This window comes from Podarcis liolepis (assembly GCF_965112155.1).
Source record: "Podarcis liolepis genome assembly, chromosome: 2".
Lineage (NCBI taxonomy): Eukaryota > Metazoa > Chordata > Lepidosauria > Squamata > Lacertidae > Podarcis > Podarcis liolepis.
In genome coordinates, this window is record NC_139555.1 from 87,571,735 (window position 1) to 87,591,076 (window position 19,342).

At 44.7% G+C, this 19,342-nt stretch overlaps 1 protein-coding gene across 8 annotated transcripts in view; it reads right to left on the reverse strand.

Moving 5' to 3' along the window:
- Positions 1-3,507: 3,507 nt before the first annotated feature.
- The window catches only part of GRIP2 (glutamate receptor interacting protein 2), a 379,568-nt gene continuing 363,733 nt past the window's right edge, over positions 3,508-19,342 (reverse strand). For 7 of the 8 annotated variants that reach the window (XM_083491282.1, XM_083491280.1, XM_083491279.1 and 4 more), the window contains exons 19-24: positions 16,172-16,348; positions 15,609-15,765; positions 12,528-12,648; positions 10,603-10,842; positions 9,104-9,250; positions 3,508-5,999 (exon numbers count right to left, since the gene is read on the reverse strand). In XM_083491282.1, coding sequence (XP_083347408.1) covers positions 5,808-5,999; positions 9,104-9,250; positions 10,603-10,842; positions 12,528-12,648; positions 15,609-15,765; positions 16,172-16,348 — 1,034 coding nt within the window. In that variant the 3' untranslated portion in view covers positions 3,508-5,807. Of the gene's footprint in view, positions 6,000-9,103; positions 9,251-10,602; positions 10,843-12,527; positions 13,061-15,608; positions 15,766-16,171; positions 16,349-19,342 lie in introns of all 8 variants that reach the window. The other variant, XR_014522913.1, reaches the window with a different exon arrangement.

Consider the following 19,342-nt stretch of genomic DNA (forward strand, 5'->3'; position numbering starts at 1 on the left):
TTTCTTCTGCTCCTCCCCACAAAAGGCCCCACTGATTTTTTTATGGGTGTGGGAGAAGAAAGTGGGGAGGAGCAGACATAGCAGTGGGATGGTCAAAGAGGTTCAAACTAGTTTCTGATAGACAGTTGTTTCTTATGTGAAGCTGCTCTGTGCTCAGGAAGTTGCATCAAGGAAGTTGTCATGGTACCGCAGGTGCATACTGACCACGCCCCTCTGCTTGCCCACCCTGCCTGTTAGGCCTTTTGCTGCCACCAGGGGAAAGCATTTAACAAGGCTGCCTTTCACCAGCCGGCTGGATTCAGCTGGATAGCTTAGTTGGTCGGACATGAGACCCTTAATTTCAGAGTCGTGGGTTCAATACCCACATTGTGTGAAAGATTTCTGCATAGCAGGACTGGGATCGATAACCTTGGCTCTTTCCAACTCTACGCTTCTATGATCCTGCCTAAAAATCCCATGTTTTCTTTGAGAACAGCTCAAGGGTAGCATAGAACTAGACACAGGGTGGTATGTTCCAGAACACACAAGTTTCATGAAACATGACTGAAGCATGCACTAAAGGGACAAAAAACAACAACAAAAAAGCCCACAATGCTTGTTCTTAGGAAAAAAGTTTAAACATAAGAATGGTTACAAGCACATGAAAACATTCCTCCCAGTGGTGAAAGGGACGGTAAAAAGAAATGCAGCTTTAAAGACAAAGCTGGTTCCTTCTCTACTCCTTCTGTATTTTTGTTGGAAGCCACCCAGAGTGGCTGAGGCAACCCAGTCAGATGGACAGGATATAAGAAATTTATTATTATCCCTGAAGCTAACAGCTTGCTGTTGCTTGCACCCCCCAGCCCTGAATGTTCCCCCATTGGAATTCAGTGGTGTGTGTTTTCCAACAGCAGCCTTTGCTTGTGTGCCACAAGCACCATCCTCCAATGATTATTCCTACCACCTTCCAATTGGATCCCCCAGGCAATCCCACAATCTCCAAACAAGCCTACATGCAAGACTTCTATTTATTGATGACAATCCATTTCCTTCATCCAAGAGTGAATACCTCAGTGCAATGCAAAAATTTTGTGAGGGAGAAATGAGTTTGTTGCACAAGACTGCCACATCAACTTTAATTGCCCAATCTGACTTTTCTGGTATGTAACTGAATCCCACCCGAAAGTAGTTCCTGGAGCAAGTCAAAGGGAGAGTGTGATTCTACCCTCATCTTTCTAAATTACTTGAATGCACTACACATCACGTGAATAGATGCAGTCATATATTGCAGTGATGATGCAAAAACAGAAGAATGAAGCTCCTACTACAGAAGACTTCATGCCAACCTGCTACTTTTAGGGCCCATCAGTTATGAGAAGGGAATTCTGGATCTTACCCAGGGACCATCTCTGATCAGTGGTAATGCCACAATTTTCCTGTTATCAGACATGGAAAGCAGTTTGAGATGTTCAAGGCAGCAATTGGTCAACTGTCTAGTGCTAGGCACTCACATTTCTGCATTGAGAAGCTTTTGCACCAAATCCAATCCCTGACCTAATACATACTTGAACATTTGGATGGGGAGAATTTAAAGCACATATTGCATATGCAGGGAGCACCTTCAGGGTTTTTTTTAAAAAAAGAAAAAAACACACACTACTGTAGCTATCAGTCTAGAAATCCTGCATAGTCCGGATTGGCTATTTTTAATTTTTTTAAAAAATATAAATAAATCCTACAGCAGCAAGGCCAGGGGTTTTTTTTAGTGGGTGATGAAGTGTCAGTTGAAGCCATGCAATGCATCTCACATCTCTGCTATCTCACATTTTTTCTCCGATCTGGGAAGTCCTTAAGTGACCTTGCCTATACATTTTGCAGCAAAATGCCTTTGTACTTGTTGTGCAACACACTCTGCTTTTATTGTACCACAAGTCAGTCAATCCTCTGCTTGTAGAGGATTGTAGACAGTGCTTGCGAAAGCCAGCAAGTCACCTTCCACGAATGCTGAAACCATGTTTGCTGCACGTTAACTGTTGACAAGCATTCTACACAGCTCTCCAGGAGGCCAGTAGGAATCTGCTGCCAAGTGCCAAACCTCCAAAGGTCTTTGCTCAGTTACAAATACCAGCCTAGAAAGCAGGCCAAAGATCACAGATAAAGAGTTGTTTACTGGAAGTAGAAATCTTCCCTGTTGAACATTAACCAGAAGAGCGGGAGGGTGTTGAGGTCAGGGAAAAGAGGTGAGAGAGAAAGTGTGTGTCCAACACAGAGGCTTCCCTCCCCCCTTTATTGCCCCTTTGTGTATGAGTTTACAGCCTCATAGTTACCATACAAATAGTCTCACATATCTAAACATTGATGGAATGCCTCTGTGTTACTAACTTCTTTAAGGAATGAGTTATACAACGACCAGGAATGGTTCCTTCCCTATTTTAAAAAACCACTACTGTGCTACATGGAAGACTGTTGACCACAACCCAAAGTGTTTAAAATACCACTGATGGCAATGGAAGATCAACAAAAAATAACTCATTTCTTCCAATGTTATCTCAACTATTATGCTAAATTCTATAACAAAGAGCATTCAAAATCAGTGTTCAAAGTTGGGTAGCACTGCTGATGCATTGAAAGTATTGTGTTTTGTTTGTTTACATGCATACTATGGAAATCGCATTACTGGGACCCAACCAAAGTGTCACAATATTGTGAGCAAGCTTTTGAGCTAATCAGGCTGGATGCTAAACAAAACAAGGTTAAGGATGTTAGCAGAAGCTCAGCTGCCCCAGAGTCTGCTGTGGGCTTGCACAGATACAACTAGAACAGTATCATGAGATGAAAGATAGATTTCTGAATGTACCCAGGGCTACCAGGACAAAGAAGCAATAAGGGCTGTTCCCCCACGTTTGCAAATGTAAAATCTGAAGGGTTTGCCAGCTGGTTTGGACCAGCAAATGTATTTTGGATTTTGAGAATGTGTTGTGGGCACCAGTCACAAAATGGCTGTCACAGGAGCATGGCATAATACAAAATTAGGGAGAGTACAGTCGTTTTTGCTTCCATCCAGCCACAAGCATGAGACAACCCCAGACTTACTACGTGAAGTCAGCTATGTCTTAATGGTTCTGATTGGAGGTCTGCTCTTGTTCCCTGGGAGGCAGAAGAAACTGGAGACTGTCAGTGAAGGAGGTGAGCTGCCCACCTCAGCATGTGCTTAAGGCAGCAATCCTGCAAGCACTTACCTGAGAGTAAGTGTTGTCAGACTCAATAAGACATGCCTGCAAGTAAACTTGTAGAGGATTGCACACTAAAACTCACATTCAAAATCAACAAGTATTTAAAAGTGGTTCCTTTGGCTAAAGTTAACCTCAGCTTTTGCTTTTCTCTTCTGTTGATTCTGAGATGATGCAGAGATTACTTTCTGGTCTCAAGCAGGCAGCCTGGCAGAGATCCAAGCGCAAGCAGAGATAGACCACAGATAAGGCAAAGTATCACTTAGATGCCAACTTTTCAAAGAAAACAGGAAACCTGTTTTGTTTTGCTTTTATTTAATTAAAAAAATCTAAGTAATCGCAATACCATTTAAATACATAGATTTACAAATAGGTCCAAAACAGGACTAAAATATTCTTTGAATATTGTGCTTTCATAGATACATAAGAAAATTAGCGTATAAAAATACTTTACAAGGAATACACTCTAATATATGGATAAAAATACACATTTAAGTAATGCATTTCATTTTCGTATCATTCAAAATGCATAGGAAGGGATACAACGGACCATTTTTTTTAAAGCCTTATTAAAAGTCTTCATTAAAAACCTATTTGAAGCCACGCTGAGCTTCCGCCATTTTGGGAATATTGCATATAAAACCCCTTTTTTCTGCTCAACTGTCAATACCCTCCAGTTTCTTTTATGGCACATTATCTAGGTTATATGGCAGCCATGGTATGGAATATTGCATACTTTGAGAAGAGAAAATGGCTACAGCTAGATGCAGCCCCAAAGGGACTCCATGCACATCTTAAGGAAAGCACGGAAACTTTGATGTGGCCCAGAAAATGAATAAGCATATTTTTTATTAAAAAGAAAGAGAGAGGAAAAGAGAGAAGTAGATGCAATCACAGCTTAATCTAGGCTCAGATCTGAAAACCAGTCGTGGTTTACTGATCTACCGAAGAAGGTTACCCATACCAAAACATGGCATCTTAATTTGCATCAGAACGGTACCAAAGAAAACAAAGGGCATACAAAGGAAGAGAGGAGCCAGTTTCCCATTTCCAGGGTCTTACTCAAGTTCCCTTGTAGGGGGACAGTCAAAAAAACCACCACAATAAAGTGCTATTCCAGAAACCCTAGCACAGGCCATTGGACTGGCCGAAGCGAGATTTGCAAGCCCCGGCATTTTTGCCATGTGGAAAGGAAGAGATCATGGCCTTAAGTTGCAAGTCCATCTCACCTGCTGCAGGCAGATCATCCAAAGAATGTGAATATCACATCCATGATCACTACAACGGAATTCAGTTGTGGAAGGCAGAGGGTCACATAGGCATCGTGCTCAGAAAGCCAGGGAGGAGAAGGTAACTACTAAAAACATGGGGCTGCTGCTATGACCGGTTACAACAGGGCGTCAACCCTCATCATCAGTGGGGTTTTTTTAAACAAACAAACGCACGCACTTGCACTAGGACGACCCACAGGGGGTGCACTGGGAGACACAATACCAATCTCGCAGAGGATGTCTCATGCTTAACAGTGACAAGGAGATACAAGGGTTTCCCCACTCCCATGGGGGGGGGGGGACAAGGGTCAGGGCAAAGAGGGTTATGTGAGTGACTCACATTCAGCTGCCCACTCACAGACTCATGGTTCAACCAAGAGAAAGATTCTTGGTGCTGTGTGTGTGTGTGTGTGTGTGTGTGTGTGTGTGTGTGTGTAGAGGGAGGCACACACAAGGTTACTGGTGACCCAAAAAAGCCAGTTTCCTGCCCTTTGTGTATGGTATCATCAGTGCTGTCTAAGAAAAACACAGTAGATGAAGGAAGAAAGGAAGAAAACAAGCACACATTGTCTCGAAGTCAAATAGTGGTGGATGTGTTTAGGCTGCCTGAGATGTGGCAAGGGAGAAAAAAAATACATCCCTGAGCCCCGTCTTTTGTGACAAATGGCTCAGGACTTCATAAAACTTGCGAGGGGAAACTCTGCTCTCGGTTGATCCCAAGCACCACAGTGATCTGGGAGAGTGTGGCTGTGAACTGGGAAAAGGCTCTTCTTGCCGTGGGCTAAGGAAAAGCTATGGGGTAGTGCAGGGGTGGCCTTTCACAGAAACAAAGCAGTGTGTGTGTGTGTGTGTGTGTGTTAAATATTAAGTTTCACTGTACATGATTTAACAAAGCAAACAACAAGAAATAGCACCATGTACCCAAGCCCTTCGAAGACAGGGGCAAAGATGATAGTCTGGTGCCCTGTGACCCCGTTCGCTGGAGAAGCTCATACCATGAGCAAAGGATGTTCTCTCCCAGGTGAGTTGTGCTGGGCACTGCTTCCTGCTTCCAGTGGCAACAGAAGCCCATCCCACCCACCGTGTTGGCCAAAGCGGGACCATTTCCATTGGTCTGTCTCAGCTTGGGCCTTCAAGGCATAGGCTGACTGGCTTCAAGATGCGACAAAAGGGAAACCCATTTCTTCATGGCAAGTTACATTACACAGAGTAATCACAATACCAGTGCAAAAGTAAAACCGAAAAAAGTGTTACAGACACCCATCAACCCCTTTGCCCCCACCCCCACAGGACCTCAAGAACAGTTGATGCCAAGCCCACCCAGCGTTCAGAGCGTCTGTGTGTTTGCCTTGACCTCCACACTAGGAGGCTGCCGGCCTGGCAAATCCTCATCGAGCTGGGCTTTGGCAGTGAAGGCCAGGGGATTCCGGCTGATTACCAGGTCCAGTTTGTCTCCTGCTTCAGATATCAAAGGGACAGCTAAGCAGCAGTCAAAGTCCCGGGTTCGAATGCGGTTTACCTGAAGGGATGAGAGAAAACTCACAGTGGATTATGGGAAACACACACACACACACACAAAACAAAACAGGAAAATGACACAATTTTTTTTTTACTGTGTTGTTGTTTTTAAAAAAGTAACCGCTTGCTGGAAATCACAGGTGGTGAGAGTGCTGTTGCATTTACATCCAGCTTGTAGTCTTCCCTCAGGCATCTATCTGTCTGGTCAGCCACTGTGAGAACAGGGTGCTGGACTAGATGGGACACTGGCTTGATTCAGCAGGCTCATATTGTGTTCTTATATTCTTAAACTTGTGTCAATGTTGAACACTCAATAGATTGTAATTTGGGAGCTGTTCTGCTACATATAAAACATAGGCCAAACCAACCTATGCTATGCTATGCTATGCTATGCTATGCTATGGCAGAAAAATCCAGGAAACCACATTCCTGGAGCCATTCAATTCCTCAGTTATGTGAGAGAATGGAAAAGACATCCAATCAAACAGTACTCTTTTTGTGGGACAGTTTTTGACAAAAATCTAACCAGAAGCATTAAGTTGGGGATGGTGAGCTGTTGCTGTATCCTTGTGGGGCTACTCTGTTCTCCAGCCAATGATTTGGGGGCCAGAAATGTATTTTGTAAAACCCAAGTGGTCAGGCGCCATAGCGCCATAATACAGTTGGGTTTCATCTTGCAGAAAAGGCTCCCCGCTTATGATGAGGTTGTTTAAGGGTGGAGCCTCTCTGATTTCTTTGTCTTAAAAATATTTACCTTTTCCTCATCCCTGATGGAACTGTGGACAAACCTTTTATCCTAACTCAATTAAAGTTTCATTAGGGCTACCAGGGACAGATAACCCACGGATTGACATTCTTTGCATTTAGCTGACAGTGTAAGGCGGGGTATTCAATCAGTCAAACTGGCAGGTGGGATTTAAATTAAGTTTACGGTAAGCACAGATGTGGATATTAAGATTTGCTGCACACACTCGGAAGCAACAGCATCTGGAGACAATGAAGGGCTACTTTATATTCTAAGCACCAAGTGGTTGAGGCAGGATGACTCCTTTTGTTTCTGTAGCCTCTGAGACAAACAAGGGATGCTCTCTCCATCCCAGCTCCTCTCAGCCCAGTGCTGCCATGAGGATGAGCATGATATGTCAGCACATGGGAGAGTGCATGGTGCATATGAGAGAGAGAGAGAGAGAGAGAGAGAGCGCGTGCATGGTGTAAGAGAGAACGCATTGTGTGTCTCTGTGTGATCTGCAGATGTGGGTTTTTGTGAGATGTTTGTGCGACGAGCGTCTGCAAGTGGGTGCATCTGAAAACGGCACACAACCCCCAGAGGGCTGCCCAACCTTGAACGCAACCCCGAGGCCAAGGAAGGTTAATCAGCTCTAGGGTAAGTTCTTCCATCCCTCTGCATCTGGATGAAGATTTTATAGGTCAAACAAATCCATCTATATTTTTCTGACCTTTAGAAAGCTCTTTATGGACCACTGCTGGCTCAACACTTTCCTTTAACTAGGATGCTACAGAGTCAGACCATTGATCTGTTTCACTCAGTTCTGCCTGCACTGACCGGTAGCTGTGCTCTAGGGTTTCCCAGCCCCACCTGGAGATGCTGGCATTGCACTTGGGCAATGTCCCTTTCGATGCCTGAGGCCAAACGGAAACATGCTGTCATGCCCTCCCTTACCTGAGGTGACAACGGCAGTGGTTTCCAGTGAGATCTCGCAAAAATCCAGTGAGATCTTGCTGCAAACCAGCACTGCTTCTCTGCCACCAGCTGGGTGGACAGGGTGCCCGCAGAGACAATGCCTGCGGTGGTTGCTTTACCCCTGTACTTGGGACTTCCTGTATGCAAGGCCGATTCTCTTCCCACCGCCTCAAGCTACAGTCCTGATGACCATCATACAGAAGTGACGACAAGGTCATCTCCTCAGTGGTGTCCCACGCAGAGATACTGAAGTCCTCTTCTCATGGTTCCTCTTTGGGTCTAGCATGCGTTCAAGGGGAACACTTTGGTGCTTGTGCAGGCTGTGACATTGCCAACATTCTGCAGAAACGTGGCTGGCAGTCTAATTACTTTTTTTTTTGTCCCCCCTCTCCGCTCTTCCCCCAATTCCTTCTTTCTGCTGGTCTTTCATTTGAGGCTGAGAAAGAACAACGGTGCAGCAGGCCAGCTGGCTACGGACCATAAGAAGCACAAATGAGCCTCCCCTTATTGTTGCCAGATTTCCAGTTACTGACCCTACATGTGTTAGAGTTAATTGTGGCACAGCCAATAAAGTCTTTTTAAAATGCTGAAGGGAACAGCAAAAGAATCCTTCAGGGAATTGCAAGACTTCTAAAATAATGAATGTAACTGCTTGCAGAGCAGGGAGGGGGGTTGTACCAACTGCCTCCAGCATTTCTGGTCCAAACAGCTGCCTCAGGAGAGGCCGACAAAACAGTTTGGACCTCAAGTTGTCACTTCTTTTCCTACCCCCACCAGAAACGCCAGCGAGGTGTGCCAATGCATTAATAAAGAGCCTTCACTGGGGCTCCTGAAGGTCTAAGGTGGCTTTTTCCTGTGGAGTAGCTACAAGGAGTTCAGGGAGCCACCACCTGAGGGAAAATATGTGGGTATGAATGGCTTGTGCCACAGAGCTGGAGGACAGGTTAAGGCAGTGGTGGCCAACGCAGTGCCCTTGGCTGCCAGCGTGCCTGCTAGTACATCCTGTAATGCCCATGAAAGGTCTCTATAAAAGCCCACAATGCATGAGAGATTGTTTGCTCCTCTTGCTCACAGTTCCTGTTTGCACTGGGCTTGCCCTTTCCTGCACCATCTTATGGCGGCCATTTTGTGACAGGCATCCATGGCACTATGTCAAAATTCCAAATGTGCCCCCTGGCCCAAAAAAGGGTGGCATCCCCTTGGTTAAGGAAAACAGAAACCTTTCCATCAGTGAAATTGTGCAGCAGTAGGACAGAAAGAAAAAGAGGGTGTACCGTTTTAGACAGACTATTCCAACAGCCACTAGTATGAACCCAGGTGGTTTGCCCCAGATGCAAGCTCTTCTTCAAGAAACAGACCCATTTGGGTTTCTTAAACCTTTTGTTGTTATTTATAGCTATTACCTGAAGTACTCTGTCATAGGGCTTGAGTCCACACTGATCAGCTGGCCCATCTGGGCGGATCATATTCACATAGACGCCTTTTTCCAGCAAGCCATCTGAGACACTGAATCCAAAGTCTTCAGTCTCTGGATCCTTATAAATAGTTATCTGAAAAGGAAAGTCTAATTTGGTATGAACAGCAAAAACAGAGGACAAAGCATGAGGAGAAAGTGCCCCCCCAGTGATTCAAGAATAAATGAGGGTCTCATTCTGAAGTTTTTGCAAATTTCAGCTGTTTCAGCCTAAAATGTCAAACTCGGTCACTAAGTAGCTATGGTGAATGTAAAACAACAGCTTCAGGTCTGTGTTCTCCTCAAGCGGCACCGTAAGCCACAGGAACCGAGTGCAGTGCTGATGCGACAAGAGTGAACGTGTGGGCATGTGGCACAGAAGTAGGAAAATGGCCAGTGTTTTCCAAGAAAGCATCAGTAGCAGAACTAGGGCACAGGACAAACAAGGATAAGGTGATAACATTGCTCTAACACACCTCCCAATAATGATCCCTAGTTGGAATGTGGGGTCAGGAACAGAACACATTTGCAGCGCAGTCCTAACCATGCCTGCTCAGAAACAAGCCACACTGAATTCAATGGGGCTTAGTCCCAAGTAAGTGGGGTTAGTACTGTAGTCTTAATTACTAATCTTTACTGGGAGAGTATCAACACTGCTATCAGAAAAGGTCATTTGGTCAGACACAATGCACACATTCAGGCTCTGCGTGTGAACCAGCAATCCTGTTGCTTGGGGAGGTAGGCGCTGTTCCAACTTTAAATCGACTACCTTGTCAGCCTTGAGAATGAAGATCTGCTGTTTAAACAGGAATGTTTGGTTTCTAGCAAAATGCCTGAAAGACTTCCGAACCACCAAAAGCCTTTTGGGAGAATTTGGTGCAATGGTAAGCATTCCTCTGCACGGGAGGTGGGGCGTGTGTCCATGGATTGCATGCCATTGTGCTACTCCTGCCATGATACTCTTGTTTACCTGTGTGTGTCATCCGCTTTACTGCAAAGCCATCCTATTATAGGAGGCGGTCTTCTACTAAGCCAGTTCATTAGGTCCACCTACCTCAGTATCACCAACACTGACTAGCAGCAGCAGGTTCTCTATGGATTCAGACAGCCCAGCCTGGAGATGCTGGAAGTTGCACCTGGGACCTTTTGCATCCAAAGAATGTGCTCTACCCCTGAACCCCGTTGCAGTTTTGCTAGGTGTGTGGGGTGCATTGCAAGGGAGTGGCAGGAAGAGGGCGCTGTCCCCACTAGAGGACACCAGCTGCTTACTAAGATCAGTAGAACATTCCATGCCCTGCCATCCTGTGCTCAAAGACATTTATCCAGAAACTTAGTAATGGGGCAAATCCGCCTCTGGAGATTATTCTTTTTTCAGTCCTTTACCCACCTCTATCCTATCATTGCACCACAGTCTTAAAACCCATAACCAGACCATTCTTCAGCACAAACCTTGTGCAGCTCAAGAGGGGTGGGAGACATGATTTCTTGGATCTCTTCCTTCATCATCTTAATCTCCAAATTCCTGTCATTTTTCTTGGTGGGAGTGACGTTGGCATTGCCCTTCCCTTCACCTGAGCTCTTGGTGTTCCCTTTCCTTGGTGGGCTCAGTCCTGATTGGTTGACAGAGTTCATGAGCAACTTGCCCCCGTCAAGGTCTAGATTGTGTACACTCCCTGTCATGATGGATGCCTATGGAGGGGTAAGTAAAAAAACAACCACACACACACACAGAGAACACAGTAAGCTCGGTGCAAGAAGCAGCATGAACAGTAAGGTTCAAGGCAAGATGGATGTCCCAACTCCTGCACCCTCTGCTCTAGAACCTCCCACCCAAACAAACGCTGGCAAGACAAAGTTCAGAGAGAGAACAGGGTGCCATCGCTCAAGGATGATTCAGGACTCCCATTACTATGGGATGCTGCCAAATTGCAAAGCCTGCTCAGGATTCACCATGAGTTCACTTGAATTGGCATATATGAGAAATGCCAGCCCCCATGGACAACAAAATTTTGGCCGTGCACTTGCAATTTATGGGAACTGGCCACAGCACCACAATATCATGGCAAGACTTACTGCCCTATTATGATTCTTCTTTTGGCCAATGCTAGATGCACACCATAGAAACAGATTTGCTCTTTCTATGTGCACTTTTGTACTTGTCCATCCATCCATAAGCATTCTCAACTGAATGCTATCTCAGTGTTTCCCATCCATGCTAGTGGGTGGTGCTTGGTGGGATGAATTCGCAGTGTGTGTTGTTGTTCCCTCACCTCCATTAATACTTCCACGCCCTCCCAGAGTTCTGGAAACATGAGGCCCATTGTGGACGTGCACAAAATTATTTGTTTACCTGCATGTGTGGCCATTAACAAAAATTGTTACAAGTTTTCATATACATCAGATTTGCACAAAAGAGTAGGTTAAAAAAAGAAGAAGTTGAATTTTGAGCCCCACCAGCAACTCACCCTCTCTGAGTTTGAAAAACCTGAGGTCCATATTGGACATGCAGGCAGGTATTTGTTTACTTGTACCTGTCACCCTTTTATAAATTTTGTTTTTGAGATCCAAGTTTTCTGATATACCAGACTTGCACAAAACAGTGGGTTAAGAACAAATGAAGTGTGTGTCATGACAGATCCATCAACAGCAAACCGAGGAGCACCTCACCGACAGAAGTAGAGGGGTCAGGTGATAGATGACACCCAGAAAAGTCACCAGGCACATGAAAGATTCAACCCACCTCCATCATGTGCTTCAGTATGTCCACAGTTGGGCAATAAGCAATTTTATGTAGGATTTTTGTTTCCTTACTGCATTATTGGGAAAATCTGAACTAAACAGGGGAAGTGCCACTTAGATGGGGACAATGTTATGTGTTCAATGCAATAAACATTTAATCCACTTTAAACTGCTATGTGTACCTAGCCTTACACATGGATGATAATTTGACCGCTTCAAGCACTTGAAATGCAGGAGCCATGCTTCTGACAAACAGAAAAAGGATGAAAATCCCAATTTTCTGCTTGGGAGAGCAGTGCTAGTTTGGATTAGGCTGGCAAAGGCTAATATAGATTTTGGGGAAAACAGGTCTAACCTTCCTGTGTGCCTGTACCCTTGTAATACCTGCTCAACCTGCTCAAGATGTGTACTATAAGCTTCTAGTGATATTACCTTGAAAGGAAGCACACTTTTTAAAGGGTGACACTCTGACTACGCAGGGAAGGGGGAATATAGAGCGCTCTGTTCACCCTGCCATTAGCTCCATCTCCCCTCAATCACAACCAGAAAGACGCAGCTCAAGAAGAACCAAGAGAGGGGAACTTACTAGAAGTGGTACAGCTAGACACCCCTTCTGCTTTCAAAGGTTAATTTACCTCAATCTCCCTCAAAAGCTCAGACTGGCCGCATGTTTCCAAGTCCTCCAAAGCTTCTCCAAAAACACGCCAAAAATTATCCTCATGTGCGGTCTCAAGGCCATTTTGGCGGTTGGGATATCTGTTGTAACGTAGGAACCAAAGATTGTCAGCACTCTTCTGGAGCAGGGTGGAAGCCGCAAGGCTACAGCAAGTGGCTCGCCAGTAAAAGCAGAGACTTGGCAGAGTCTTCATATACAAAAGCAAACAATATGAACTTTTCAGGCAAGAGAGAGTCCAAATACAAAACCTCCATGCACTTTCACTAACAGGGCAAAAGTCCTTCAAGAGGAAGAATTACACTGGTGTAGTAATGCCACGTTCAAAAGGGTAAAATAAAAAGTGCCTGTAGGAAGATTGTAGGTTTAGGAAGACGTTTTGGTGAAATAGAGAAGTAAAAGAAAAAAAGGATGCATTATGGGTAAACCAGGAGCCTCAGAGACTGTTAGTACAAAGGCGGATGGGACAGAGTTCAGATCTGAGACACAGAACACCTGAGAAGAGAGAGAAAAACACAGAGGGTAACAGACGTGGTGAGAAAATGAGAAATACATCAGGTATCTGTGGGAGTATATAATGTAAAAAATGATGTATATAAAATGGCTTCCCCTAGACTAGGCAAGCAATTTAAACACTAAATGCAGAAATATACAGAGGGTTCAACAGGACCTATATCTCTCATTTGCGCTGGTCTGTAGTTATACTTTCAATAAATCTAAATGCTAATCTATTCTGCTGCCCCTGCTCATTATATACTTCTCCCTTGAAGAAGTAGAGAGGTTTGTGCTTGCTGATATCCACACCACCCTCTCTTTTTGGGGTAAAAAGGGGGCAAAACAGTCCTTTCCCCCTGTATATAAGAGTCAGTTCCCCACGTTCCACCCCATGCTTTAAACATTCAACCACACTCCTGGGAAACCCAGATATATTGAACTCAGTTTGGGGCTCCACTCAGTGGCGGAGAGAAGGCAGGGGCGGGGCTGGCACGCGTCCTGGGGGCAGGGGGGCAGCTGCGATGGCACCCCACCGGGATCACACTGCCAGGGGCGGTGCGCTCCCCCCGCACTCCTCTTCCTCTGCCAGTGGCTCCACTGAGTGAAGCAGGCTTGAGTTTCAAATGGCTCCATTCACTTGAGACAAGAAGTGGGTGAGCCTACTGGTGTGCCACCTTACTTTCTGTGATTCGTTGCCATTTCTTCCCTTGAGGGAAAACCAAACCGCTGCACTTAGTGCCACTGCGGTATGGAAGGTGAAGTCTGTTCTCCAACCCTGACACTGAATGGCCTGACAGGAAGACCACAGAGCAGTGCAATGCCTCTCTCCACACACAAATAAGCTATTCTCGCAATGGGCATTTTGATAGGTTATTATCATTCGTCGGCACTTAAAAAATGGCTAAGTGCATAACTGCGACGCCTGCTTCTCATTTGCGTGGACATTTCCATGTCACTTCTTAGATCGCTAAAGGGAGAGCAGCAATTAAAAATGAACTAAAGTCATATGAAATGGTTTTGGAAATTCATGCCAAGGAAATGATTATTGTTTTAATGAATCAACACTACAAAGAACTGTGATACAAACAGAGGGAATGTTGAGTTGAAGGTTCGTGTTTTTAATTTTATGCAGTTGCCTTCTTCCATCCTCGCCCACTTTCCCTTATCCATTGGACAGAGTCTTGTTTGGACCAAGACTGACTTTGTTTTCACAGCTGCTTGCCAACCCAGATGTAGCCAGCACTTCAGAATTCCATCACAAACCACAGCAACTCAGGTAACCCAACGGAATGGCAAGGAGTCTAAGGTCAAAGCAACCTGCAAGGTCTGTGGTTGGGCAGCCTTTGATGAACTGCTGAGGTGTGGAAGACAGCAGAGTGATGAGCAGTTAGGCCATTTGCAGGTGGCAGATTCCTGAGTTATCACAGCAAACTGATTCGGGTCACTTGGCACCCACGAGCCATATGAGGACTATGCCAATCCCTTCTAGTTCAAACTGGAAAATTAGTGGGATTAGTTCAGGCTGCATAGGCCACTCAAAACCTTATGGAATTGGTACCTCTCCCCTCGCCCTCCATTCCCATGTAATACTTGCTAATTTGAACCCTGGGCTTCATCCAAACACACACTTACAGATGTCTAACATGCTGCACCTTAGTATTATTTTAACCCCATTTTACGTGTGCGTGTGTGTACGTACACACGCACACACACACACACACACACACACAGCTCTTCCAACAACATTAGTGCATAGATCAGATTCCAGATCTGCAATACTGGATTCCTGCTCATGTAAAAACGTTGCACCAGTGAAAAAGGAACTTAGAAATGACTTTTTGGTGACAACATCACCAGGACACACTTTTGCATGTAATCTTGTATACCTACTGGTAATCAGACAAACAGAATAGATAGGATAGAGATAAAAATCAGCGTCATGTATAAGCATCCACCCTAGATTGCTTTCCTATATGGCCTTACACATACCTAGCAGATATGGACTGCCATTGAGTCAACACCCAAAAGACCAAATGTGGGCCACACATTAAAGGTTTTTTAAATTTCTCTCCATCGCTTGAACGCCATTGTTAAGATGACACCCCGCTGTAATGAAACTTAAGCCTGGGCGTTCAGAAAAGGTGAAACGCCGACTTCTAAATGCCAGCATTATTTCATTCCAATTAGAAATCCAACTTAATAAAATGACCACTCCTCAGACTAGCCCAGCATTCCACTTGCAGTTCCATTTCTTCTCTAAAAACACAGGCGAGGCCTGAGCTCTCTGTACGACATGTCCCTTTTGTAATGTGGACGAATAAATAGATCTGAATGTTTTCATGTCAAATTCCTTCAGGAATAGTTGAAGCTGACATTGACCCCTTCCTTTGGGAGGAAGGATGGGAGACAAATCGAACGGAGTCAGGTAAGACATGTAGGCATGCCTCGTCCTTGAGATCCATATGAATGTACACACACACACACACACACACACACACACACACACACACACATCCTTCTCCCTCGTTTTCTTACAAGCCTCACATACCTGCTGGGCTTCTCCCAGTCATCTTCACTGAAACTGCCATCCATAAAGGGGTAACTCTTCCTGGGATCACCAGGAGGGGTACTGTTCTTCTGTCTGCTGGATCTCCATTCATGTGGGTGAAGCGCAATGCCAACAGCTTGAGGCAAGTATGTACCTACTGGGATCCGATGGGGAGCAGAGAGACAGACAGGAAGGATCAGGTCGTTTTTACATGGCTACATTGAGGAAAGACAATCTTATGGTTAAGTTAGCTGGATGGGAAGTCTGTCTCCCATTTCTAGTTCTGCAGTAGACATCCTATATGTCTAGGGGGGATTTTCATAGTGCAACCAGATGGACAAAGCGCCCTGCTTTGTCCATTTGCTGGTGAGGTTTGAATCCAAACCACACCTGTAAATGGACGTTGAAGGGGCTCGCTGTAACTACTGACCCCATGGCAATGTTCGCTTGTGTGAACCTTTATCCCCTCAGATATAAATGTATGAACTGGCCCTCAGCAATTCAAAATGGAGTTGGGAGAGAGGAGACAAACTTATGCATTCGCACATTAAAGGCCGACTCACCCTGACTTCCATAACCAGCATCAATGCCAGAACCGTCCCAGGATTCCATTGCACTGTCCACACTGGGGATTGTGGTGGAATAAATCTCAGAGAGTTTGCTAGTTTTCTGGGAATCAGTCAGGTCATCTTCTGGGTCGCTCACTTCATTTATACTCCCAGACTGTTTCGGGTAAGTCCCTGGGGTCAAAATAAAGATGCACAGGTATGCACAAAATGTTAGAGGCATTTCTGTGAAGCTCACCTGCTCTCTTTCTGTCATGCTATAATCACCAGCTAATGGGTGGCGCTGTGGTCTAAACCACAGAGCCTAGGGCTTGCCGATCAGAAGGTTGGCAGTTTGAATCTCCACGACGGAGTGATCTCCGGTGGCTCGGTCCCTGCTCCTGCCAACCTAGCAGTACGAAAGCACTTCAAAGTGCAAGTAGATAAATAGGTACCGCTCTGGCGGGAAGGTAAACGGCATTTCCGTGCACTGTTCTGGTTCACCAGAAGTGGCTTAGTCATGCTGGCCACATGACCCGGAAGCTGTACACCAACTCCCTTGGCCAGTAAAGCGAGATGAGTGCCGCAACCCCAGAGACGTCTGCGACTGGACCTAACGGTCAGGGGTCCCTTTACTTTTACCTTAATGGTTGGTAAGTCTCACATCAGGTTGCAGGCCCAATGTTGTGTTTTCCAGAAGATGTAGTGTCTGGTGTGGAGAACACTGATGATGCCTTAGCCCTATAGCAAGGGGGTGCTGCCCTTCTTTCCCCTTCATCTTGTAAGCCTTTTTGACCCATGGCAGCTGCAAGTTGCACCAACCAAATGTGAAATTAAGAGTGGGGGAGCGGCTTTCCAGGCATAAAAACCACACAGATCACGACTACTGCCAGCATGTGATCTTAAGTGCATCTGCTTGCAAGTAGGTTCAGTGAAATCAAGTAAAAAGACTTATTTCCAAGTAAGTGGCTTTTCTGATTTAGTGATTGTAAAGTGATTTATTCTTTACTCAACACTTAAAACCACCATCACCTTGACAATTTTCTCTTTCACCTTAGAACATCTCCTGAGATAAAGACTGTACTTTAAAGAAAGGGGGGAGCCCACTATAGTCTCCCCAAATTAGGATGGGTTAAATTGCTTATGATGGAGTACTTGAGATGGCTGTGGAATTCCAATTTCAAATAGCTCAGGCTTAGAATGATTGATAGGAATTCACTCTCCTCAGTTCATTTTGACTCATGTGTCATACGCAGAAAGTGCTCCAAAGAGCTTCTGTGAGTAAAAATATCATTATGACTGCTGGATGAGCTGTGCCAGCTATATCCTCTCTTGGGGAAAGCTCTGCGAAAGACTATTAACGTGTTTCACACCATAATAGCTAATGGTTGAGAGGTACAGAGATCATCTCTGGACTGTGAGAGCCGTTGGGGGATGGTGATTCCCAAACTCAGCTACGGTTGGGTCTCTGTGTGAAAGAAACTGCAGTTTTTTAGGATGATGGAGTGAGCAGGAATGAGAGCACTGACATGAGATTGGAAGGCACGCTGGAGAGCATGAAGGGATGGAGGAGAAATTCAATTTAGTTTGCATTTTAATAAGTCACTACCTAATGTGCACCTCTTAAGAAGAGAAATTGGACTAAATGGCCCTTGAGGTCCCTTCCGACCCTACAATTCTATGAAATGTGCAAATCAAAGCACACCTATCCTTTGAAATTTGCACTTCTCCGAATTTTGCAACGCAATTCTCCATCCCAAACAATGTGTAGAATATATGTTAGGGGAAAGAATGCATTAAAATGCATATATTAATAAAGAGATACAAAAATGCATCATATTAGGGAAAATTGCTTTCAAAAACGTGTACATTAGTCAAAACTGCATACAAAAAGATGTATTTATTAGGAGAAATTCTGATAAATTTTCATAGGGATTAAAAAAACAATAATTGCAAATTGCTGCAGAAACATGGCAAACTGAATTTAAGATTAAAATAATGAGAAAGTGAAATTGACAGATTTGACCATCCTTAGGTGCAGGTATTTCTCTCTGGGAGTCTGAGGTGACCCACCTGTCAGGAGTTGATCAACTCCACACATGGCTTTACTTTTATAGTTGTAAAATTAAATATTTTTAGAAACACCACAAGTCTCAAGTTTGGTCTCCTCCAAAAGCAAGTCAAACCTGAAAAGTGCTGCCTCTGCAACCTCTTGAGGAAGTTCCACAGCAGAAGAGTGTTTTTAAAGCACAACGATTTTAGTGGTAGCTTCTGCTTCCAGCAGAAACTGGGAACTACCTCTCTCCTCAAACACTTCAATTCCCCCCTCCCCAGTTGGCTCTAGGCAGGTCACAGGTCTTTTGAAGAAAAGAAAAAAGTGAGTGAGACTGGAGAGAAGTACAATAACGTATTGCAGTTGTCTTTGTTTATGGATGTCAGTACAACTCCTTGCAGCAGGAAAGAGACTTAAAGGAGATCAGAGGTGAGGGAGGTGTTTTATCTCTGCCAGAGTAAAAAGTGCTAAGAAAGCAAGAGGAAAAACTACACTCTGAGCAAGTAGGAGATCTAATTTATCAGTGGCTAGGAAGGAAAGTAGGAGGGACTGCACCCGGAATATCCTCTGTGTTCATGAAGAGCTGAAAGACTGAATCAGAGTGGGAGGAAAATGGATGTGATTGAAATCTAATGGTCCCTTCAAGCATGAAAATTAAATTGCATGGTTACACTGTCAAGTTGTCTTCATTAAAAGCAAAGAACAGAAGGACAGAGGCCTATTTCTCAATTTTACACATGAACATCAGTCAGGACTTTAAAGTGAACTTCAGCCCTTTCAAGACACTGGCTGAGCTCCTTAGTTTGGCAGGCAAGGTTGCTGCTGCATCAGAATTTCAAAAGTAAGGGACTCTGCAGAGACACAGAGTCTGATGTGAGATGCTTGACTGACAGGTGGTTGGCAGTGAAGGATGCCGATTAAGTTTTCCCCCAATTGGCTTTTCAGCAATTCTTTCAGAAACTTAATGCTGTGTCAAAGTGGGGCTGCTCGAACAGTGTTAAGGAAGGAGAGGAGAAATAAAAATCACTTTCCACATTGGCAGGTCTGAAGATGTTTTTCAAAGGGAAGCAGACAGCTCAAAATCTAGTCAGCTTCTTAAACAGATTCTCAAGTGGGTGCTTGAGATTATACCTGTC